This window comes from Phascolarctos cinereus, unplaced genomic scaffold, assembly GCF_003287225.1.
Source record: "Phascolarctos cinereus isolate Bilbo 61053 unplaced genomic scaffold, phaCin_HiC Scaffold_1;HRSCAF=81, whole genome shotgun sequence".
NCBI lineage: Eukaryota > Metazoa > Chordata > Mammalia > Diprotodontia > Phascolarctidae > Phascolarctos > Phascolarctos cinereus.
The window spans coordinates 160436199-160463055 of NW_027555514.1; the positions used below are offsets into that span (position 1 = coordinate 160436199).

At 35.4% G+C, this 26857-nt stretch overlaps 1 protein-coding gene across 1 annotated transcript in view; it reads left to right on the top strand.

Moving 5' to 3' along the window:
* Nucleotides 1–26857, top strand: part of BEND7 (BEN domain containing 7) — a 138983-nt gene that overhangs the window by 24014 nt on the left and 88112 nt on the right. The window contains 2 exon segments of the mRNA XM_020999695.2: nucleotides 20328–20630; nucleotides 23433–23555. Coding sequence (XP_020855354.2) covers nucleotides 20328–20630; nucleotides 23433–23555 — 426 coding nt within the window.

Here is a 26857-nt window from a genome sequence, read left to right on the forward strand (position 1 = left end):
TTCCATCTTTATATGCTTTCTCAGTAACCTCATCGGCTCCCATTGGTTAAATCTTTATTCTCTTTGCAGATGATTCCCACATCTACATATTTAGCCCTAAGCTCTCCTCTCAGCTTCAGTCCAGCATCATCACTTCCTGTTGTACATTTCCAGCTTATATCCTAGAGACGTCTCAAACTTAACATGTCTGAAACTGAACTATTACCCCTTCTTCCCACCCCCACTCTCCAAATTCTCCACTCTCCTGAACTTCACTATTTCTGTTGAAGATACCATGATACTTCCAATCTCTCCTGAACCATACATATTCATTCTGTTATCAATTCTGTTATTATCCTCATTTTACAGTTGAGGTAACTAAGACAGATATCAATTGCTGGAGGAACAAAAGGAAGAAGAAGAGGGTTATCAAACATTGAATTATTATATGTGATTGCTTCTGTTTATTGTTTACCTGTCTATTCTATTGCTCAACTTTTCTATTTTAAAACAAATACTTCTTATGATTACTTCTGGTAATCATTCGTAGTGTTAGGCCCCTTTAATTTCCTTTGTTTGTGATTTCACTTGAGATTATTGATCTTTTATTACACTAGGTGCATTTTGTTAATATTTTGTCTAGTTCTGACCCTTTGTTAGTCTGGTATGACATGAAATCTGTGAATTAATTTAGTTTCATTTTTATTATATTGCTGTGGTCCAACCATAAGTACTGAATATCTCTCCAGTTATTTAAATCTTCTTTTATTTCCATCATCAACTTCATCACACCAGTATCATCATAGCTACCATTTAATACTTTAAATATGGTTTGCAAAGTAGTTTATATAAATAATTTCATTCAGTCTTCATAGCAATTATTATTGGTGTTATGAGGGCGTGTTGTTATTCTTTATGAAGGTGGTATTATTAATATCCCCATTTGACAGATGAGGATACTGAAGCTGAGAGAAGTTAAATGGCTTGACCAAGGTCATGTAGTTAATGAGTATCTGAAGGAAGATTTGAATTAGGTCTTTCTGACTCTAAGTCCAGTACTTTACTACAACATCTTGCAGCTGTAGAGAGTGTTTAGCAATTGTAATCATGTATGTAAGTCCAAGATATTTTACACATGTTGTAGTTATTTTTAGTGGGATTTCTTTTTCCATCTCCTCCTGCTAGATTTTGTTGTTAGTGTTCAAAAATGCTGACTTTTAAATGCAGCTCTACTGAAGCTACTAATTGTTTTGATTTTGTTGTTGTTGTTGTTATTGAATCTCTAGGCTATTTAGAATAAACTATCATATCATCTGAAAATAGAGATAATTTTTTACTCTTTGTTCATTCTCTCAGTTACTTGTGTGTGTGTGTGTGTTTATGTGTTTCTTATAGATTTGCCATAGATTTCTAGAACTATATCTGATAATATCCATGGCAGCTGGAAACCTTATTTTATCCCAGGTCTTATTGGAAAAGCTTCTAGTGTTTTCTCCATTATCAATAATGCTAGATCATGGTTTATCATATTAAGGAACAGTCTGTTTAGCCTTTAGCTTTTTCATGTTTTCTAATAGCTTCAAGTGTTATATTTTGCTTAGTTTTTTCTGCAATTATTGATGTAATGTTGTGATTCAGAAATTTTTTTCTCATTCTATTTATGGTCTAGCAGAACAGGTTATTTTCCTAATGTTGAAGCATCTTTAGTATAAATCCTTCCTGGGCATAGTAAATAATCTTTCGATTGTGTTGCTGTAATATCTTTGCTAATATTTTATTCATTATTTTTACATCAATATTCATTAGTGATCTTGGCCAATGGATTTCTTTCTCTTTTTTACCTCTCCATGGTTTTGGGTATTAGAATGACAGTTGTCTCTTAGCAGTTTGATAAAATGTCTTCTATCTTTTTTTCTTTTTGTAAAAATTGTGTAATATAGGAATTGATTGCTCTTTGAATATTTAATACAGTTAACTAATGATGCCCTCTGGGTCTTGGGATTTTTCTTGGGGGTTTATTTATGGATTGTTCAATTTCCATTTTTGAGATCGGGCTATTTAAATTCTTTATTTCTTGTTCTATAAGGCTAGGTATTTTGCATTTTTACAAATATTTATATGTTTTAGTTTAAATTTTCTGCCTTATTGCCATACAATGGGGAAAAGGGGTTGTATGACCATAGAGTTAGAACTAGAATTGATCTTAGAGACTTTCTGTTCTAGCCCCCTCATTTTACAAATGAGAAATTGAGTCAGAGAGGTCAAGTAACTCATTAGTGTCACAGAGGTAGTAACAGAGCTAGAATTTGAACCTTATTCCTGTCTCTAAATCCGTTATCTTTATGGTATACTACTCTTCTTATTTCTTCCTTATCATTATTAGTTACCCCTTTGCAAATTTGATTTTTATCTTCGTATTTTCATTTACATTGTAAATGTAAATTTAGAGTCTCAATTGAAAACTCCCCTTACTATTCTCATTGCATCAATTTTGTTTTTGCAAAAGCTCTTCGGTTTTCTATAATTTAAATATCTGATTTATATTTTCTAAATGCCTCTGTCCCTTTTTAAATTAAGAATTCTCAGTAACCAACAAACATTTATTAAGCATCTACTGAAGTACAAATACAAAGAATAAAATAATCTCTACTCTCAAAGAGCTTGCATTCTAATTTTTTTATTGCTCTAAATTAATTGAAGTCCTATCATTTTTATTCTACAGGGTAGCCCAGCCAAGAGCCATGAACATCTCACAAATTATTTAAGTTTTTCTTTAATGAATGTTTCATAATTGTATTTATATAAGTCTTGAGTAGACTGACTGCCAGATATTTTATGCATTCTGTACTCATTTAGAATGGGACTTCCCTTTCTATTCTTTTTTCTTGAGTTATTTTCTTGCTTTATGTTTAAAAAAAATTGTTGATTTGTATATGGATTTATTTTATATCTTGCTATTTTACTAAGGGTATTAATTATGTCACTTACTTTGCCAAATTTCTGAGGTTTTCTAAGTAAACTGTCATCTCATCAACAGATGGTGATTTTGTGCCTTCTTTGACTTGTTTTTGGCTTTAATTTCTTTTTCTTGTTCATATTGCTATCACTAGGATTCTAGAACTGTATCAAATAACAGTGAAGGAAAAGTTAATCCTTGCTTTACTCTTTTATTTAGTGTGAAAGCTTCTAGTGTTTCCTCATTGTGAATAATGTTGGTTGGTACCTTTCAAATCAGTAAGTTTGCTTGAAAGTTCCTCAGAACTAGGTTTTTTTTCTTTTTTAAATTTATTTTTATTCTGAACTTAAATGTCAAATAAAATAGCCATTTCCATATATAGAGTAGACCATAAAAAAGAGAATTATACAGGAAACTACAGACAATTATTATATACAGCTCACTTTTTAAAAAAATATATTATACATTCAGCCTATAGCTTCAGAGCTGTTTTATTTGTTTTTGTTTCTTTTGGGTTTTTCTTTTGATCTCTGCATTTTTAAGAAAGATACTTCAGACTTACTTTTCTTTTTTTCTCTTCTATTCTTATTCCCCTTTCTACCCAACCTCCCATTGGAAAAAAAAATAATTTTAACAGATATATGTAGTCAAGCAAGACAAATTTCCACATTTTCTGTGTCTGAAAGTGTATGACCTATTTTGCATCTCTTTGAGACTATCACCTCTCTCTCAAGAAATGGTTAACATGTTTGAAGCAGTCCTCTGGAATTATAGTTTGTCATTGAATTGATCAAGACTTTTAGAATTTTCTTTATAATTTTGTTGTTGTATAAATTGTTCTACCACTGCTTATTTTACTCTGTAATAGAGAGCCTCCCAAATTTCGCTGAAACTTTTGTTTCTATTTTGTCTTCTATTTTTTTGTCTTCTATTATGAGACAGTAATATTCAGTTACATTCATGTATCATAAGTTGTTGAGCCCTTCAACCCTCTTAGTTTTCAGTTTTTTTCTATTACAAAAAGAGCTGCTATAAATAATTCTGTGCAATATCAGTCCTTTTCTTCTTTCTTTGATCTCTTTGGGGTATAGGCTGAATAGTGGTACCTAAGAGCTACTTTTGTCACAGGGACCTTAAGGGTCAAATGCCTTTCATTATATTATTGATTTAGAGCTGGAAAGGACCCTGGTGATTGCTGAGCCCATCCCACTCATTTTTTTCAGCGAGAAAACTGAAGCCCAGAAAGGTGGTAACTTGTCCAAGGTCAGATAACTAGTAAGTAACCAAGCTAGGAGTGATTGTAGATGGAGCACTCTCCTCTGTACCATGTAGAAAACATTTTATAGCCAGTCAGTGAATATGGTTTATCTATGCAATCTTGAAGATTAAACTTCCCTGTAATAGTCAGGGAAAATGCTTAAGGCATAGTGCTTGTCTATGGTCTTGTTTGATATAATTCCTCTTGAAAATATCCCCATACTTACTTGGGCTGGTGATTATCATACTAATCCTATCAGTATTAACACTCTGTGAACTCAAGAGGCATATGTCCCATACTTACATTGACCATCTATCTCTTTGCATCTTCGTTGGTTTTTGTGACACTGCACTATTTTGGTCCTCCAATTCATAGGATCATTGGAGTTTACATTTAGAGCTAAAAGGGACCTCTGAGGCTATTTAATCCAACCACCTTACTTTATAAATGAGGAATTATTTTTCTTTGTATATCCAGAATTTTAGTATTAACCTACCAAGAACTTATTTCTGTTAACTTTTAAATTATTTTAATGGAAATATAGGAAAAAACACAATTGGAAAACTATTTTATGGAAAAAACTGTTCTATGGAAAACTCACACAGGTCCAGTCCATAAAAGAACTACAAATGACATAGATGCTCATTGATTGAAGAATGGTTGAACAAACTGTGATGCATGAATATGATGGAATGTTATTTTCTGTTAGAAATGATGAATATGAAGAATTCTAAGAAAGGAAAGACTTATATGAATTGATTCAGAATCAAATAAGCAGAGGCCCTTTGCCTGTGGCTAGTGATTGAGAAAAAGATCAGAGGCAGGTCTAAGATGCTGGGAGCAATGTCATTGTATCTCCTGGCTGTTGTCTTTCCTAGCCTTTTTAATATGAAAATGAGTTACTCTGAAGCCTCTTGTTTTTTAAAGAAGCAAATAAGCCTCACAACATTTTTACATTCTTTAAAAGGAGCAGAATGATCCCCTCATTTAAAAGAGGCTTACCTTTTCATTTCCTTGTTACAATTACTTGCCCTTTTCTTCCTGCAAATTTGACAAAGTTTGAAAGGGATGCACACTCACTTATATAAAAAACAGAAGAAGATAAAAAAAAGGATTGGGAAAATTGGGAGAGCAACAGGACAGAAATGAGTTTTGATTTACTTCTTATACATTCTACAGTGAAATCCAAATCAATGGACTAAGGAAAAACATAAAATCCTGCAGAAAAGAATAAATAGGCAAGGTTTTATTGTTTTTGCTTAAACTATCAGAAGAGGTTGAGGAATGTTCGATGTGGTGTTTGCTGTCTGATAACTCTAGAAGAAATGCCAGGAGCAGAATAGAGGTCTGTACACAGTGTTTGATACTGTCAGTCATGAGGGCTTATGAAAAACTGTGTCAAAATTTGGTTGTCTGGGGAAGTTCATCAGCGTTGTGTGTCAATTTCATGATAGCATGTTTGCCCGGATTCTGGAAAATGGACAATGCTCTCGTGCTTTCCCAGTCACCAGTGGAGTGAAACAAGGCTGTGTGTTTGCTCCCATGCTTTTTATTTATTTATTTTTTACTGTCTCAGTTTTTTTATTCTTTCTTTTTTTTATATAAATTTATTTATTTTTAGTTTTCAACATTTACTTCCACAAGATTTTGAATTCCAAATTTTCACCCCATCTTGCCACTCCCTCCCCTCAAGATGGCATGCATTCTGAATACCCCTTCCCCTAGTCTGCCCTCCCTTCTATCTCTCCCCTCCCTTCTCTTATCCCCTTCCCCTTCTATTTTCCTGTAGGGCAGGATAGATTTCTGTACCTCATTTCCTGTATTTCTTATTTCCCGGTTGCATGTGGAAACATTTTTTAAAAAATATGTGTTTTTAAAATTTTGGGTTCCAAATTTTCTCCCTTCCTCCCACCCCACCCACCCTCATTGAAAAGGCAAGCAACTCAGTACAGGCCATACATGTGCAGTTATGCAAAACACTTCCATAGTAGACATGTTGTGAAAAACTAACTCTGTTTCCCTTAAGCTCCCATGCTTTTTAGCATCATGTTTTCGGCCATGTCAGATGTTTCAATGAGGATGAATACAGCATCAAGGTCAACTACTGCACTCGTGGTAAATTCTTCCATTTGAAAAGGCTACAAGCCAAGACCAAAGTGGAGGGAGTGTTGGTGCATGATTTTCTGTCTGCAGATGATTGTGCACTCAATGCAGCTTCTGAAGCTGAGATGCAACAAAGTGTGGATCTACGTGTGCTAATTTTGACCTAACAATTAATACTGAGAAAACACAGGTGCTCTTCAGCCAGCAACACACGATCCATATGTGGGACCATCTGTTATAACAAATGGAAAAGTTTTGAATGCTGTGGATAAGTTCACTTACCTTGGTAGTGTACTTTCCAGGGATATACACATTGATGATGAGGTTGATGCACACGTTGTGAAAGCTGGCTCAGTGTTTGGGAGGCTCCAAAGAAAAGTATGGGAGAGAAGAGGTATTAGACCCGCTGCCAAACTGAAGGTCTACAGAGCCCTTGTGCTGACCTCATTGTTGTCTGCCTGTGAAACCTGGATACTATACCCGTGTCATGCCAGAAAACTGAATCACTTCCATTTGAATTGTCTTAGGAAGATTCTGAAGATCACCTGGCAGGATAAGATAAGAGACCCTGAGGTCCTTTCTTGAACCAAACTGCCAAGTATTCAAACTCTGCTTCGGAGACAACTCTGATGGGCTGGCCACATTGTTCTAATGCAAAACATACGCTTGCCAAAAAGACTGTTTTATGGAAAACTCACACAGGGCAAGCGTTCACGTGGTGTTCAGGAGAAGTGATACAAAGACATTTTCAAGGTCTCTCTTAAGAACTTTGAAATTGATTGTGTGACATGGGAGACACTGGCACAGGACTGCTCAGCGTGGTGTGCCCACATCATGCTCAGTGAGCAAAGCAGAATTGAAACAGCTCAAAGGAAACACAGGATGCGCAATTTAGAGAATCCATGCCGCAGAGTACTGGCTCTGGAGTCAGGAGGACCTGAATTAAAATCTGGCCTTAGACACTTGATACTTACTAGCTATGTGACCCTGGGCAAGTCACTTAATCCCAGTTGCCTCACCTAAATAAATAAATAATAATTAAAAAAGAAAAATAAGTAATCTAGAGAATCCATCCCAGATGTTCACACAGACTCTTTGTGCCCAACTAGTGGTAGAGTATTGCAAGCTCTTATTGGTCTGATCAGCCACAGTCAGACATAGTGAAACTTTACTCTAACATAGTGATGTCATTTTGGTCTTCTTCAGGAATGAAGGGCAACAACCAACCAACCTGTTAACTGCTGTCTATGTTTTCCAGTCTTCACAGCATCTTCCATCCCATCCTATATACTGTTGCCAGAGAGATCTTTCTAAAGCATAGCTTTAATGATATAGCTAGGAGCTCAGAAATCTTGAGTGGCTTTCCATTACCAAAAAACTAACGTCTGCCCATCTTAGTGTGATGTTAAAGTCACTGTTTGCACTGACCTCAATACACCTGAACAATTAGCTGAGACATGAGGAAATATCTGAGCTGAGCTCCCTCCTTAAATAGAAATTTTAGAGTTCATGGCTCCACCCCAGTCAGAGGGGCAGAAGGTAGTGATGAGGTTGAGTAGCAATTCGGATGAAGAGAGAAGATGGTTAGCCTTGACAAATGCTGCAGAGAGGTCATCATTAATTATCATTCTTATGTAACTAATATTATACTGAATACAATGTTATTAGTTTTATTAACAATAAGAGTGATAATAACTCATCTTTATATAATGCTTTAAGTTTTGTGTGTAATATAATAATCCTGTGAGGAGGTTCTGTTATCCTCATTTTACAGTGAGGAAACAGACTAAGAGCTAGTAAGTGTTTTAGGCAGGATTTGAACCCAGGTCTTCCTGATATCTGATTCCAAGTCCAGAACTCTACCCACTATAACATGAGGAGGACTGACAAAAGGAAATTAGCTTTGGCATTTAAAAGATCATTGGTAAACTTGGAGAGAGCAGTTTGTTGAGTGATGACAGAAGCCAGCTATCACCTTAGTTCAGGCTCTTATTGCCTCTCACCTAAATTACTTGACAGCCTCCTAATGGTGTCCCCACCTCAATTCACTGCTTGCTCTAGTCGTCTTACGTGGTGCTGCCAAAGTAATTTTCGTTAAGTTCTGACTGTGTGAATCCCCCAGTCAATCAACTCCAGTGGCTCTCTATTATAAAATATAAACTCCACTGTTTAGTTCTTAAATCTCTTCACAACCTGGCCCCAACCTGCCTTTTTAGCCTTATTTTACTTTATTCCTCCTCCCACACCCTGCATTCCATTTCTTTTTTCTGTTCCTTATACATGACACTAACAATCTACACACCTTTGCACTGACCAGCTTTCCCATTATGATTCAACTCAAGCATTGTCTTCATGAAGTCTTTTCTGATATTTGTGTTGATATTTGTCATTCTCAAATGATCTTGTATTGAATTGCTTGGTGTATATTTGTATTTATTAATTTTGTATTTATGCTGTGTAAATTTTTATCTCTCCCTGTTTCTCCCATTAGAATGTAAGCTCCTTGTGAGGAGGACTTGTTTCCTTCTTTGTAGATTCTATTTTGAAGGTATTAAGAAGGGAAAGAGAAAGGAGGTTAAAAGGCATGTAGTATTGGAAGAAGTGGAACTTGCTATTTCTCATAATTGCAAGAAGGAGGGTTTACAAATGTGGGGGGACCGGTGGGACTAGTGGGCATCAGATAAACCTCATGCTTGTCTAAAATGGACAAAGGTAATCATGCACATATATACACAAAGAGTTTGGTATAGAAATATATCAGACTCAATAGGGAAACCAGGAGAGATTGGGTGGGGGGAGGTGTTAAGGAAGATAATACTAATGGGAAGTAACAATTGGAAGCAAAATAAACTTTTCAATCCTTAAGGGGAAAGGAGAGAAGAACCAAAATCTAAGGGTAGGTACCTTAAATGGCCTTTTAGACACTTGGGGGAGCAAATTGTGGTGTGTAAGTGTATTGGAATATTATAGTACTGTAAGAAATGTCAAAAAAGATGGTTTTCATAGATTCCTGAGCAGTGTGAATTGATTCGAAGTGAAGTGAGATAAACCAGAGGAGCAGTTTATACAAGGATAGCAACTTTGTAAAGAAAAACAACCTTTAAAGACTTAAGAATGTTGACCAGTACATTGAACAACCACGTCTCCAGAGAACCTGTGATGATTTGCCCAGGGTCTTACAAAGAATTAATAGCAAAGTCAAACTTGAACTTATTCTTCAAGTTACTTTCCCGTCTGTGAACTTAAAAAAAGTCTATAATAAGTTTCCTTTGTATTTCCTATGTATTTTAATTTTATATGTTTATAAACATTATTCTGAAAAGGAGTCCATAGACTTCAACAAATTGTAAAAGGCTCTGTGACACCAAAAAAGGTTAAGAACCGTGCATGTTTAAGAACTCATGCTTAAGTTAAGAATTTATGCTGTTTCTGGGAGCTTCCAACCTCATGGGAGATAATATGAAAATATAAAAAATTAAATCACAAAAATTTAAATAATAGTTTTAGGAGGTAGCAGGAAAGATGATGACACACAGTGCTGTGATTATTAGTAGTAGTACTATCATTATTTTATTAGTGATTATAGAGATATTCATATGTGTTTGTGAGTTTATCTGTATTGGTGTAATAGCAACAATTCATCTTTTGGAAGTAGCTCTTTAATTTACTAGAAACCTACAAGTTTAACGTTGCTTCTGGTTTATAGGACAACAATATGAATGTAATGATATAATCAAAGAAGAATATACTCAAAAATAACTCTCCCTGAACAAATATCTTAAGTTGCAACTGATGATTTAAACTTTAGGCAGGCAGTAGTTTACAGAAATTCAAGATACACTTGTATCTTGATATAATACAATATCCCAAGCAAGGGTCTTTATAAAAGTAGCAAAAAATGTCTTACGTATAAGGTAGCCCTGTGGAGTGGATCAATAGGACAGAATTTTAATGAGGTTTGTTGCTGAAAAGAATCAAACCTTACTACAATTCTTTTCCTGTAACTTTCCCTGTCTCTTAGGTGTCCTGTCTAGACTTATGAGTGCCCACTTCTCTGGTGTCCTGTATCTCTTCAAAAGGAAAATGCTGAACTTCTCAGACTTCATTTTTAGTCTTGTGATTTTCACAGACAAAAGACGTCGATCTGTATATCTCAAGGCTTTCCTAATGTCAGTTGGCTCTTGGAATTCACAAGAATCCTTAGACTTCTTATCCAGACATAGCTGTACAGTCATACTTTCTTTTAGGATTCCTTTTTATATAAGAATTAGCTATTGGCAGCAAGAGATAGAAAGAGAAACTCCATTTAAAGTTGCTGTAGACATGAAACATTTGGGAGTCTATCTGCCAAAACAAACCCAGAAATTATATGAACACGATTACAAAGCACTTTTCACACAAATAAAGGCAGATCTAAACAATTGGAAAAACATCATTTACTTGTGGGTAGGCTGAGCTAATATAATAAAAATGACAATTCACCTAAATTACTTATTCAGTGCCATACCAATCAAGACTACCAAAAAATTATTTTATAGAGCTAGAAAAATTAACAAAATTCATCTGGAAGATAAAAAGTCCAGTATATCAAGGGAATTAATGAAAAAAAATTCTAGGGAAGGTGGCCTAGCCATACCAGATCTTAAGTTGTATTATAAAGCAGCAATCATTTAAAACTACTTGGTACTGGCTAAGAAATAGAGTGGTGGATCAGTGGAATAGGTTAGGTACGCAAGACACATAGTCAATGACTATAATAATCTATTGTTTCCTAACCCCAAAGACTCCAGCTCCTAGGATAAGGACTCAATATTTGACAAAACTGCTGAGAAAACTGGAAAAGAGTATGGTAGAAACTAGGCATAGACCAACATCTTACACTATATATCCAAATAAAGTCAAAATGGGTACATGATTTAGATAAAAAGGCCGATACTATAAGCAAACCGGGAGAGCAAAGAATAGTTTGCCTGTTAGATTTATGGAACGGAAGAATTTATGACCAAACTAGAGATAGAGAACATTATGAAATGCAAAATGGATAATTTTAATTACATTAGATTGAAAAGGTTTTGCACAAACAAAGCCAGTGCAAGGAAGATTAGGAAGGAAGCAGAAAACTGGGAAAGAATTTTTATAACCAGTATCTCTGATAAAGGCCTCGTTTCTAAAATATATACAGAACTGAGTCAAATTTATAAGAATACAAGTCATTCCCCAGTTGATAAATGGTCAAAGGATATGAACAGGCAGTTTCAAAGCTATCTATAGTCATATGAAAAAATACTCTAATCCACGATTGATTAGAGAAATGCAAATCAAAAGACTCTGAGGTACCGTATCACACCTGTCAAATTAGCTAACATGACAGAAAAGGAAAATGATAAATGTTGGAGATGATGTGGGAAAATTGGAACACAAATGCATATGCTGTTGGGGGAGTTGTGAACTGATTCAGCCTTTTTGGAGAGCAATTTGGAACTATGCCCAAAAGGCTGTAAAAATGTGCATACCCTTTGACCCAGCAATAGCACTTCTAGGTCAGTATCCCAAAGAGATCATACAAATGGGGAAAGGACCCACATGTATAAAAATATTTATAGCAGCTCTTTCTGTGGTGACAAAGAATTGGAAATTGAAGGATGCCCATCAGCTGGGGAATGGCTGAACAAGTTGTGGTATATGAATGTAATGGAATGCTATTGTGCTGTAAGAAATAATGAGCAGGCAGGCTTCAGAAAAACCTGGAAAGAGTTGTATGGACTGATGCTGAGTGACCTGAGCAGAACCAGGAGAATGTTATACACACTAACAGCTGTGTTGTGTGATGACTAACTTTGATAGACTTACCTTGTCTCAGCAATGCAGGGATCTAAGAAACTCCAAAAGACTCACGATGGAAAATGCTTTCCACATCCAGAAAAAGAACTATTGGTGTCTGAATGCAAATCACAGCGTATTATTTGTGCGCTCTCTCTCTCTCTCTCTCTCTCTTCTCTCTCTCTCTCTCTCTCTCTGTCTCTCTCTCTCTCTCTCTCTCTCTCTCTCTCTCTCTCTATATCTATATATATATATATATATATATATATATATATATATATCTTTTCTTTTTGTAATTTCTTCTTACTCTTGGTTTTTCCCATTGGTTCTAATTCTTCTTTACAACATGACTAACGTGAAAATAGGTTTAATATGAATGTAAATGTAGAGCCTATATTAGATTGCATGTAGTCTTGGGGTGGGGGGAGGGGAAAGATGGGGAGGAAATTTGGAACTCAAAAGCTTATGGAAGTGAATATTGAAAACTAAAAATAAATTAATTTAAAAAAAGGATTAGCTGTTGGCAAATTTTCCAGTGCTATGCTGAGGTTCAGACCCCTTTTCTTTTGGCTTGTATGTGTCAGGTAGGTTTGGGGAGTTGAAAAGGTTTATAATAATCTCATTTGGACCACTGATATGAGATGAGGAAAGAGAAGTGGTTGTCACTCTTTATAGGCCATCCCAGGACTCTTCATGGCCTCTGAAGGTAGAAGGATAAAAGCATTAGGGAAAGATCTGAAATGCTTTCATAGTTCCTGGAGCTAGAGAATGGCCAAACTGATTTCTCAAGGCTGAGAGATGTTAGTGGGCCCTGTGATGAAAATTACAGGTGTGTGCTCCTTCCATCTCTCATTTCTGAGAATACAGTCCTTCCTTACCTTCACTTATTAGAATCCTTAGCTTCTTTAAAACTGAACTCAAGACCATCTACATGAGGCCTTTTCTCATCTTTATAGTTGCTAGTGAAGCTTTTTCAAAATTGTCTTGTGTTATTTTTGTGAAAATTTTAATATTTTTTTCAGTTTACATGTAAAAACAATTTTTAATTTTTTTTTTTGATTTTGAGTTCCAAATTCTGTCCTTCCCTCCTTTCCCTCTCCCCTCCCTGAGGTGGTAAGAAGTTAGATATCAAAATAAATGTGAGTCATGCAAAACACATTTTCACATTAGTTGTATTGCAAAAGAAAACACAGTCCAAGAAACTCCAAGAAAAAGAAAGTTTTTTTAAAAAGTATGTTTAAATTTGCATTGAGACTCCATCAGTTTTTTCTCTGGTGGTGCATAGCATTTTTCATCATAAGCCACTTGGAATTGTCTTTGATTATTGTATTGCTGAGAATAGCTAAGTCATTCACAGTTAATCATACATTATTGCTCTTACTCTGTACAATGTTTTCCCGGTTCTACTCACTTCACTTTGCATTAGTTTATGTAAGTCTTACCAGGTTTTTATTAAAGTATCCTGCTTGTTATTTCTTTTAGTACAATAATATTCCATCAAAATATTATGCTACAACTTGTTCAGCCACTCTCCAAATAATGGACATCTCAATTTCCAATTCTTGGCCACCATAAAAAGAGCTGCTATAAATATTTTTGTACTTATAGATCCCTTTCTCTGGATACAGACATAGTGGTTTTAGTGCGTCAGAGGGTATGTAGTTTTATAGCCCTTTGGGCATGTTCCAAATTATTCTCCGGAATGGTTGGATCTGTTCACAACTCCACCAACAATGCATGAGTCTCCTAATTTTTCCGTATCATCTCAAACATTTGTCATTTTCCTTTTCTGTCATATTAGGCAATTTAATAGTTGTGAGGTGGTACCTCAGAGTTCTTTGAATTTGTATTTCTCTAATCAATAATGATTTAGAGCATTCTTTCAGATGACTAAATAGTTTTGATTTCTTCTTCTGAAAACTGCTTGTTCGTATCCTTTGTCCATTTATCAATTGGGGAATGACTTATATTCTTATAAGTTTGACTCAGTTCTTTATACATTTGAGAAATGAGGGTCTTTATCAGAGAAACTTGCTGTAAAATCCCCTCCCCTCCTAGTTTTCTGCTTTCCTTTTCATCTTGGCTGCGTTGGTTTTGTTTGTGCAAAATCTTTTTAATTTAGTGTAAACAAAATTATCTATTTTATATCCCATAATGCTCTCTACCTCTTGTTTGGTCATAAATTCTTCCCTTATCTGTAGATCTTATGGGTAAACTATTCCATATTCCCCTGATTTGCTCATGGTATCACCCTTTATGTCTAAATGATGTACCCATTTCGACCTTAGCTGGGTATATGGTGTGCAATGTTGGTCTGTAGTTTCTACCAAAGTGCTTTACAGTTTTCTCAGTGGTTTTGGTCAGATAGTGAATTCTTGTCCCAAAAGCTGGGATCTTTGAGTTTATCAAACACTAGATTGCTGTGGTCATTTGCTACTGTGTATTGTGTAGCTAATCTTTTCAGCTGATCCATCGTTCTATTTCTTAGCCAGTACCAGATTGTTTTTATGATTACTGCTTTGTACTGAGATATGGTAGGGTTAGGCCACCTTGCTTCGTATTTTTTCATTATTTCTCTTGATATTCTTGACTTTTTGTCCTTCCAGATGAATTTTTAAACTACTTTTTCCAGCTCTAAAAATAATAGTTTGGTAGTTCAATTGGTATGGCACTGAATAAGTAAATTAATTTAGGTAGAATTGTCATTTTTATTATATTAGCTTGGCCCACCTATGAGCAGTTAACATTTTTCCAGTTGTTTATATCTGACTTTTTTTGTGTGAAAAGTGTTTTATAATTATGTTAATGCAGTTCCTGGGTTTGTCTTGGCAGATAGACTCCCAAGTATTTTGTAATATCTTCAGTTATTTTAAACAGAATTTTTTTTTGTCACTTGTTGCAGCACTTTGTTGGCAGTATATAGAAATGCCATGATTTATGTGGATTTATTTTATATCTTTCAACTCTGCTGAAGTTGTTAATTATTTCAACTAGTTTTTCACTGATTCTCTAGGATTCTGTAAGCATACAATCATATAATCTGCAAAGAGTGATAGTTTTGTTTCTTCATTGTCTATTCTAATATCTTCAATTTCTTTTTCTTCTGTTATTGCTATAGCTAGCATTTCTAGTACAGTATTGAATAGTAGTGGTGAGAATGGACATCCTTGCTTCACCCCTGATCTTTTTGCAGTTTCTGGTTTATCCCCATTACAGATAATGCTTGCTGATGATTTTGCTTATCATTTAAGGAAAGCTTTATTTATTCCTGTGCTTTCTTTTGTTTTTAATAGGAATGACTGTGTTGTATTTTGTCAAAAGCTTTCTTTGTATCTATAGAGATAATCATATGATTTTTGTTGATTTTGTTATTGATATGGTTAATTATGCTGATAGTTTTCCTATTATTGAACCAATCCTGCATTCCTGGTATAAATCCCACCTGGTCATAGTGTATAATCTTTTTGATATATTGTAATCTCCTAGCTAATATCTTATTTAAATTCTTCACACCTCTTGTATTTATTTTAAAGTATATTCTGTAATTAATTTTGGTGTTGATGGAATTCTCCTCTTTCAATAGCATATACTCATATATTGCATGTACTTATATAATGGTTGCTACCATTTATATAGCAACTTAATATTTGCAGTAATATGATTTATATGTAAATATACATGACATATGTGCATAATCTAGAACATGTATATACATACATATGTATTAAATCTCATTTAAGTCTAATAAAAACCCTGTGAAATAGGTACCATTGTTATACTTGTTTTTCTCTTGGGCCGACTGAGACTGAGAAAGGTTAAATGACTTGCCCAGGCTCACACAGCTGGTAAATATCTGAGGCAGGATTCTAGCTCAGATCCTGTGGACTCCCTAGTCCAGTGCTGTATGTTTTTGCATATGTAGATAGTATAAGTTTTTTTTTTTTGTCTCTACTTTATAGATGAAGAAATTGATGCCCAGATTTATTTGAACAAAGTAACACAAGCTGAGACTCTAACCTAGGTACTCTGATTGCAAATATGATTCTATTAAATAGCTCTCAATAGGGGTTAGCATTCCCTAATGGTGTCATCATTTCTTTAAAATACTTTATAATTGCATGGTGCTTCATAATAACATCAAATAGCGTTTTGTAATTGCCTGTAGGGAATGTATAGCAGACTAATACCACATTTAAAAATCCTTTGAGTACAAAGCTTCTCTTAACAAAATTGATTTGGGTAAGAAGATGGTTGAGAGAAATTCTCATTTCCTTGCTAGTTGCAATGTAATTGAGAAAGAGTAAGCCCTGAAGTTTGGGTCAGGGGCCAGACTAGGCTGAGGGGAAAGCAGTACTTCAGAAGTTTGAATGAATCAGTCACCTAAGATTTGGGAACCTGTAGTTTTTCCATGTTCAAATATTCTAAAATCCTTTCATCTGAACATAATCTGTTGGCTTTTCACCTCCCACTCTGCCTTCCCTTATATAACCCTATTCTTTATCTGTACCTTGACTTCTAATCCCTTGACCCCTCAGTTCTCTCCTAGGCGATCACCCTTACATTAGCCACTCTCTCCTCTTCTCCCCATCTTGACTCCTTGGTGAACCAGTTCACCTTTATCCTCCTGTTTTGAATCCCTAGCCCCCTTATCGTATGGCCATTTGTATCCAGCCAAGCCTCAGCTTGGATCACTCCCACTATTCACTCCTACACAAGTGCTGCCGAATGAAGGTGGGGAAAATCATGCAACTGTTGTGATTGGATCACTATAAATTTATGTTACATAATCTCAAGTGGGCCCTCACTGCTTCAAGGAAGTCCTATAATACCTCTCTTATCTACTCACTATTCCACTCTCCACAGCAGCTCTTCAGTCCTTCCTCAGACCTTCTATGACTCCCCTTCCCTTCACTCTCTCAACTGAAAACCTTGCCTCACATTTTCAGGAAAAAAATAAGGCCATTTATCATGGCCTCCCTCATAATCTCCTTCATTGCCCTCTTCCTTATTTCCTATCACTCAGCAGGTGCCTTCCTCCACTATCTCCTCCTTCATCTTTAAGTGGCCTTACTCCTTACCAAGGCTAACCCCTCTTCTTGTTCAAGAAATCCCATTCCATCACATCTCTGTCGGATTGCCCCCTCTCTCATCCCCACATCTTTCACTTATTTCCTTTTTTTAAAAAATTTTATTAATTTATTTTTAGTTTTCAGCATTCAGTTCCATAAGCTTTTGAGTTTTAAATATTCTCCCCTTCATTCTCTACCTCCCTCCGCAAGACAATGTGCATAGGCTCTATATATTTTCACATTAGTCATGTTGTAAAAAAGAATTAGAACCAATAGGAGAACCACAAGAAAGAAGAAACAAAACAAGAAAAAAAAGAGCAAATTATATGCTTTAATCCATATTCAAACTTCATAGTTCTTTCTCTGGATATGGATAGCATTTTCCATCGTGAGACTTTTGGAGATGTCTTAGATCCTTGCATTGCTGAGAAGAGGTAAGTCTATCAAAGTTAGTCATCACACGACATGGCTGTTAGTGTGTACAATGTTCTCCTAGTTCTGTTCATGTCACTCAGCATCAGTCCATACAACTCTTTCCAGGTTTTTCTGAAGTCTGCTTGCTCATCATTTCTTATAGCACAATAGCATTCCATTACATTCATATACCACAACTTGTTCAGCCATTCCCCAACTGATGGGCATCCTCTCAATTTCCAATTCTTTGCCACCATAGAAAGAGCTGCTATAAATATTTTTGTACATGTGGGTCCTTTCCCCATTTGTATGATCTCTTTGGGATACTGACCTAGAAGAGGTATTGCTGGGTCAGAGTGTGCACATTTTTATAGCCCTTTGGGCACAGTTCCAAATTGCTCTTCAAAATGGTTGGATCAATTCACAACTCCACCAACAATTCATTAATGTTTCAGTTTTCCCACATCTTCTCCAACATTTATTGTCTTCATGTTTTGTCATGTTAGCCAACCTGATAGGTATGATATGGTACCTCAAAGCTGTTTTGATTTGCATTTCTCTTAACAATAGGGATTTAGAGCATTTTTTCATATCACTATAGATGGCTTTAATTTCTTCATCTGGGAACTGCCTGTTCATATCCTTTGACCATTATCAATTGGGAATCTTTCATTTATTTTCAGTCTCTCCCTTTGTATCAGCTCATTTCCTACTGCCTGCAAACATGCCATGTATCCCCATCCTGAAAAGAAACTCTTGCTTAATCAATCCTCACTATAGTCCTATATTTCTTAAACTTGAAAAGGTGAGCTGCAATAGGTACCTTTACTTTCTCTCCTCTCACATTTTCTTAACTCCTTACAGTCTGGCTTCTGACCTTATTATTCCACTAAACTGTTCTCGCCAAAGTTAGTGATGATCGCTTAGTTGCTAAATCTAATACCTTTTCTTGATCCTTATTCACCTTGACCTTTCTGCAGCCTTTAACACTATTGATCACTTTCTTCGATACTCTGTTCTGTCTAGGTTTTGGGGACACCAGTCTCTTTTGGTTGTCTTCATTCCTATCTGACTGCTTCCTCTTTGTCTTCTTTGCTCCTCTAGATCGCACCTTCTAATCATTGGTGTCCCTCCGGGTCCTCTTCTCTTCTTCCACCATGCTATGTCACTTGGTTATCTCATCAGCTCCTATGAGTTAAATTACCATCTGTACGCTGCTGATTCTGAAATCTACCTTTCTGTGCCAGTTTCTCTTCTGACTGCCAGTATTGCATCTCTAGCTTGCCTTTCAGAATTTCTAACTGGATGTCCACTACAAATCTTAAACTTAATATGTCCAAAACAGAACTCATTATCTTTCCCTATAAATCCTCTGCACAGCCTTTCTTACACTTACCCTGTCATGTGGAAGGCAACACCATCTTCCCAATCCCTCAGGCTTGTAGCATAGGAATCATCCTGGATTCTTCACTATCTCTCACTCCCCATATCCAAACTGTTGTTGAGGTCTGTTGATTTCATCTTCGCAACATCTCTCAAGTATACTTGAGTTTCTTCTCTGACATGGCTACCACTATACTGTAGGCTTTCATTACCTCACACCTGGATTATTGCAATAGCCTGTTGGTGGGTCTGTCTGTCTCAGTTCTCTCCCTACTCCAGCCCATCCTCTATTCAGACACTGAAGTGATATTCCTAAAACACAGGTCCAGTGGGTGGGAAGCTGTCTTAAGAGAGGCCTCTTTGTCCTTATCTAGGGAAACAACCCTTGGTGCTGTGGGTAAGGGAAAGAAGAGAGTGACCTTAAGGTTTCTTAAGGAGGAATCTCATTTTTTAAATCAATCCCAGTGTGTTCTTTATTATTTCTATCTCATTTACCAATTCATTAAATAATATTTATTAATTACCCTCTACAATGTATGGTTTTCTTTGCTAGTTATTAGGAGAAAATACAAAATATGATGTAGTCCCTGCCAGTGTGATAGAGTAGAAAGAGTTTTGTATGTGCTGTCAGAGCAGCTAGTTCTGCTGTTTGCTACCAGTGTGATGGTCAACCAGTCAGTTGATCTCTCTGGGCCTCAATTTCTTCACCAGTAAAATGTTGGTCCCTTCCAATTCTAAGTCTATGATCCCCAGGAACTTACAGATTGTTAAGATTTTTTACGATGAAAGTGTAGAACACATTTTTGTTAACAGAAGTGTTACTGATCCAAGCACTTCATAAAACATTACAAATGATGCAGTTCTTATCCAAAAAAATATTACCTCCTAATGATTATGAACTCTTTCTCCAGACACTTGCTAGGGGGTGGGTAAGGATGGAACAGGAAGCCTGGTTAGTATTGTCTATATGTATAAAGTAGTGAAGTGACCTAGCTAGGGTTAGAAAGCAAATGAGTGGCTATGGTGTGATTGGAAGGCTTTTATTATGCTGCCCACTCTCTCCATATTCTTCAACCTTATGCTTACTTAGCAGAAAACAAGGTGCTTTCTTACAAAGGACTTGGAAAATATTGATGAGATAAAGCAAGTTCAGGAAACCCTTTACCATGAGAAAAATCAGTCTCTTTCTCGTATAGCTAGGATGAAGTTAGTAGGTTTATTTTATGCATTATTTGTATCACTGTAACTAGCATCAGAAATCAGTAATTTCATGTGTGGGGGGAGGCAGAGGGAGTGCTTTCTTTTTTCTAATTTGCAGTGATAACTCTGGCTCTGTTTTCATTAGGAGATGAAAGCATGGAAATTAAAAAACAAATTACAGGGATGAGAAGATTACTGAATGACAGCACTGGAAGGATCTATCAGCGTGTTGGCAAAGAAGGAGAAAAACTAAAGGAAGAACCTCAGGATTTAGACTTAGTCTGGGCTCAAAGTTTGAATTCTTCCACTGAGGTCTCACAGAGCCTCCATCCTTCCCCCAGTGGTACATGGAATGAGTTGCCATCCCAACTTGGCCAATTCTCAGGCCAGTATGGAACCCGATCAAAAACTTTCCAGACTCAGTCCAAAACTACTGGAGGATCCAATGGTATGATCCTAATTTATGTTCTGATTTTCATTGTTAAGCTTTATGTTCTATGTGGTTTATTTGTTTGGGTTCAGTAGGGTAAACCCTTAATCATATTTTTAACTCACTTTAAGAATTAGGCATTGTTTACTTGACCAAACTATGTTACAAGTAGAGGTACTATCTTAAGAAATTAAGCTATTCATGATTCTAATCTGAAAAACATTTATTAACACCTAAAGGGTGTAAACCTTCTAGTCTGTAGGAGGTATCTGTCTGTCTGTCTGTCTGTCTGTCTGTCTGTCTGTCTGTCTGTCTGTCTCTCTCTCTCTCTCTCTCTCTCTCTCTCTCCTGTAATATAAGTAAAGGGTATTAGAGAAGTACAAAGTAAAACACTATATGCAAGATCCAAAGAGTTAAGTGATTTCTGATGGAGGTGTGTAAGTGGGTGTGTTCAGGAAGACTTCATGGGGTAGGTAGCATTTAGAGAATGGATGAGTAGGAATTCCATGGGCTAAAAGGCACATTCCAGGCATAGGGAGCAGAGTGAGCAAAGTCGGAAACCATTCCTTCACATGCATGATAGAAAATTGACCTTTGCTCTCAAAAGAGGCTTCCTAGTGAAGTGATGTATTTATATTTCCTTTTGCTTACTCCTTTATTTTTCTGTAACATCAGCGTAGAGTGTGCCAGTGATACTGAATTCATAGCCAAGAAAAGGACTTTATAACCCTTGATCCAAAGTGGCACCACAGCTTTAATCTTAGCCATCAGCTATGAATTTTTTACAGCTTAGCTTCATTAGCATTGAAAATAATTCACTTAAAGGAAAATTCACATAATTACAGTGTCAGTTTTTTTCATGGGAAGTTTTGAAAGAATGTATATGGGAAATAATAACTAGTATTTCTTCACATTTTGACATCCCATCCATTGATATATTTCCTGTTTTCCTTTATATAAATTATACATTGTTGAAGCCTTAATTTGTACAGGAAGAAGACAAATAAGAATATATTTGAAAGGAAAGTGCATTTTCAGTTTCTTTAGAGAATAAAGGTCCCAAAGATATTTTTCCTTTTGTGTTTTATTTTGCTAAATTCAGGTTTTGTACCTGGCTTTTTAGTATCCTTCATGAAAAAGAAAACCTTAATCTGTTCTTGCTATTTAAACATTTTTATGATGTTTCTATAATCTTCAGTAACTAGTTCACATGCAAGAAAACTACTATAAAGACACCTGCTGATGAGACAGCAAGGTTGTATTTGTATCTTCTCTTTCTTTCAGCTATTATACAAACCAGTACCAAATTCACATGCTGGCTTACTTCCAAGATGATTGGAGATGGCTCTTTAAAGATTCCTCCATAAAAATAAAAAGTCAGTTCCCTTTAAAATTAAAAAATGATTTATAATAAGTTGGAAAAGGTTGCCTTTGTCCTCTAAAATTGATAAAGAAAGTACCTAGGGACAGTGACTATATTAAATGACTGAGAATATTCTTCTATAAGATGATCCAAACTCTGTTGATATGAAGAATGATTTTTTTAAAAAATCCCAAAATATTCTTATGTATGAAGTTTGTAGGCCCTTTCCTTCATAATTGGAAAGCAAGATCCCATTTTCCAATTTGCAAACTTGATAGTGGATTTACATTAGTAATTTTGGTTATAGTTAATAGGAGTTAACACATAAATTTCTAATATACCAGTGTCAAAACATATTTTTTTAGCATTTATTGTATACATACTTTTATTAGATAGGTGTTGACTATTTATAGGTATATCGTTTAAGTCATATGTAGTTTTTAAGTCTTCACATGTCAGTTTGCTACAATTTTGAATCTTAGGTTTCCTGCTACTCAGAATTTAAAAGGCATTTCAAGAATATAGGAGTTTTACTATGGCCAGTTTTCTAAATGTATTCTTGGTCAGGAGAAGCTACATGGATTAAAATTTATATAAACTAAATTGTATTTAATATGTAAGGTGTCAGTCAGTAAAGGCCCAGGTGTTCTTACATACTCTGCTTTTGAGAATGGTGAGTATGAATAGGGACATCAGAAGGACTTTCATGGTAGAATGAATTGTGCAATTTTGCCACAATGGCTATGGGGCAAAGTTGTAGCCTATCAAGAAAGGGAATATGTGAAATGAAGGGGAATTAAGTGATGGGTGAAGGAAAGCTGGAGGAAAGATATGTAAAAATGTAGAACATCCTTTATCAAGTTGAGAGAGTACTATACACCTACATTCTTTCTCCCATACAGCTATGACTCGACCTTCCATATTCTCTCCTATCCTAGAACAAACTCTCAGCTTTTATTTTACCCACTGTTACTTGTATTGTGAAGCATTTTTCTTAGTATTCAAACTATTTTTGAGTAGTTAGATTCTCATTTAATTCTTAATATAAACCTTTATTGCATATACAACTACCAGTTCTTTGCAAGTCCATTCTTTCTTAGAGTCACTTTTTATGCATAATACAGTGAGAGTGTTTATAATGAATTTCTATGCTATTGTTATCTTAGATGAACTAGTCTGACAATAGAGAAGCCTGCTGTGAGGTTGCATTGTGTTCATACTTGCATGCAGTCTTTGCCAAACCACGAAGCAGCATGTATCTTACAATATGGAAGTCTGTATAATTGGATAAAATCAGACCCCAAAATTCAGGTTGTGAAAATTATTGGGTACATTTTCCTTAGGCATGGTTCCTTAATAATAGTATATGCATCAGAATCCTGTCAAGATACATTTTTTTCTCTCTTTAAATTTTATTTTTTGATTTGGAGTCTGTCATGTTTTTCTTTCATGCTTAGGAGAACTTCCAGCAGTGAATTCATCAATTGGATCAAACTGCTGTACTTGTAACTGCCAGTCAACCTTGCAGGCCATTCTTCAAGAACTCAAGACCATGAGAAAATTAATGCAGATTCAAGCAGGTACAAAGATAATGGCCTTAAACCTGGTTCTTTCAACATTTAATGCACATCTGACATCTTTAGGAACAGATGTTTATTGTGCCTTCTTTATTAATCCCTCCCACCTTGCTTGCTTATGGTGTTTCTTCATGTTATCAATTTTATTAGTTCTTTCTGCCTATGTAATCCATTCTTCCTTCAGCATATCAAAATTACTTTTTTTCTTTCTAACAATGTTCTTTTGTCTTTATTCACTGCATGTCATCCTGAATTCTTTAACTACTTCACAAGTATTAGTTTAATTGAATTTCTGAATATTTCTTCTAATGTATGTGATGTTATGTCTGTTTACTGTTGCAAACCAACAGTAAGTTTCATTCAAAGAAGGAAAGAGAAGGGGAAGCCTAGCTCATTACTTCTTGATATGCTTAGGTTCAGGGCTTTATATATTTCCTTCACCTAACATAATATCTGAAAATCAAGAGGGTTATCTGAAGCCATCTAAAACCTATACCCGTGTAGGAATTTTCTTCTACTTTTACTGTACCAGAAACCACTGTAGAAGTGTTCTATGCCAGGTAGTCTGTGAATGTCTACACTGCCCATAGAGAAGTCCCTTTGTTTTGCTACGTGTACGTAGCTGCCACCTAGAAAGCATGGGCTCTAGTGTGACTCCCAGTGGTACAAAGACATATAGGAAGAGATAAGTGAGGAAAAAATACTGGGCCTCATTGATCTTTCCTCTAATTATTGCTCATTTCATTGGCATCTAGTAGGTAGACATTGTGTTCCTGATGGTTCAGAGAAATTAATTTGTCTGTATTCTTTTTTGAGGTGACTCTTTGTTATAGTTCTTTGAGGCATTAAAAAGATGGGAGATTTGTATTTGGTCATAGAGCCTCATCAGTGGTGGAATTCTAGAGTTCCCAGGATTTTAGTTCTTAACTACATCAGTTATATTTCGCTTTCTTTACAATTAGAAAAAAACAGAATTACACTAGTTATAGAGAAATTAAAGACTTTCAACAAGTCATGAAATGTCTGTTTTGTCAAGGAAAAAACAGCCTCATATTAGCCCCAAGATGAAAAATGGAAGGAAAAAAAAAGGATGTAAAAGTATTGTACTACTATCATTTTAGAATTTTAGTACCAATTGGGGAAGGATTTTTTTTTGCTTGCTTATAGAAGAGTAAGATATTTCACGTTTTTTTTTCTGGCTAGTTAGCGAATTTTAATAAAATCCTAACATTTAGTGATGTGGATTTGATTCTAGAAGCTTATTGTTTAGCATACTAGGCACGCAATGTCATATGTACTGAATTCTACCTTTAAATGGGTAACATGCTCTATGAAAAGTAAAATGGTCATTTTTAGAGTATTTTGTTTTATTTTGGTTAAGGATAAGAATTTTACTCCATCTGTTCAGTTATAACATAATGATAATTGCAGAGACAGCATGGTAGGTAGAAAGTTGACTTGACCAGGAGTTTAAAAAATTGGGTTTAAATGCTGCCCTTGACACTTCCTGGCTGCATGACTTTGGACAAGTCACCTAACCTCCCTAAACCTCAGTTTCCTATTCTATAAAATGAAAACAGTAGTATTTGTACTACCTACCTCATAGGACTTTTGTGAGGAAAAAGCTCTGTAAACTTTAAAGTGATATATGGAAATTATCTCAATAACCTGGTACATAGTTAGTGTTTCCTGAAGTAGAGAGTTCATACAGAAATAACAATTACTTTTATAATTCATGTAGGATTTTTTCCTCAGAAAAAGCACTTTACTTGCATTTTAGTTTATAAAATTCTCATTTAAGGAAGCATGCACATGAAAATATAACAATGATTTTGATATTTCAACTCCTTGCTATTGAAATGACAAGCTACACAGTATAGTTCTTTAAATCCCTAAAACCTTTTTTACCCTAGCCGGAGACATGCCACCTTGTCACCATGTTTTCTTTTTTGATTCTTTAGAGATTAGGATGGTAAACTGTACACCAGAACTTCAGGATTTTATAATGCCACTGATCCTATAAGATCTAAGACAGAATTAATTGTTTCCATTTTCTTTAATTTAAAAAATTTAAAACTTTATATTGTATTATGCATTTGCTAAAGATGTTTTGCCTCTTAGACTTAAATTTATATTGTTTTTAAAAGTTCTAATTCTATTTCAAGAAAAAGATAAAGGACAGGAATCAGTATTAAGTTTGGGGGTAGGAGATTAAGCTATATCAAAAGAGGCAAAGTGAGCTGCAAAATTTGGACAATTCCTTAGCACTTCAAGTTAGAAAAATTTGTCCGTGAAGAATTCCCACAGCTAAAGCAAGAACAGTCTGAGGGACAGAGCAGGGCAGTGGAAAGAAAGCTACCCTGGGAGTCAGAGCACTGAGCTTCTTTTGCTACTTTATTCTGTATGACCGTGGTCAAGTCACCTCCCCTCTCTGGGCTTCATTTTTATCATCTGTAATGTGAAGGGATTGGACTCTGACTTTTAAGATCCTTTCCTGCTGTATATTTCTGTTCTTAACCATTGTGATAATTGTCTGAGTAACCCATTTCACTTGATGTATGTGGACATAGCAGAAATATCAAGATAAATTAGGTAGGCATTACTATAATCATGGTCAGCAATTTTTCTATTTCTATGCCTCATGTTGAGGATGAATCATTTTTTGATCATTGGACAAAAATGACAAAGTATAACAGGTTTCTTTTAGCTTAATAAGAATTCTTTAGACTTCATATCTTATGTTTATTTATGGATTTATTACAGGCATGCCCAGTAGTCACACTTAGCAATGTTTTGATGCTTGATGGTATAAATAATGATGTGTCTTTATGGCAGTTTTCATTAAAGGGTTCCAAAACGAGTTGCAAACTTTAATTATTTTTTCAGAGCAAACTTGTAAGGACTATAGTTGTTGTACTGTAATTCATCAAGTATTTATTCAGTATTAGTACTGTTTTACTTGTGTGGTGTCTTTCATTTTTGAATTTCAGAGTGTTTTATAGCTTGCATTAATTCACTTATTAGTCCATGAGATATGGAAACATTGTTCCCATTTTCCAGATACATAAGACTGAGGTGCAGAAAGATGAAACCATGTGGACAGAGCTATGAACATGGTGGATGCTTAGGAAATAATATGTTAATGTGTGAATGAATCTAATAAGTCAGTAACAGGTCCTGAATTTAGATTCTGCCTACATGCTCAGTGACAAACGTCACTTGTATTGTAAAATAATTCCAAACTCAGTGTTTTGCTCAGACTTACAAATCATATCTGCTAGTACAACAGCATAGAGTTACCACTT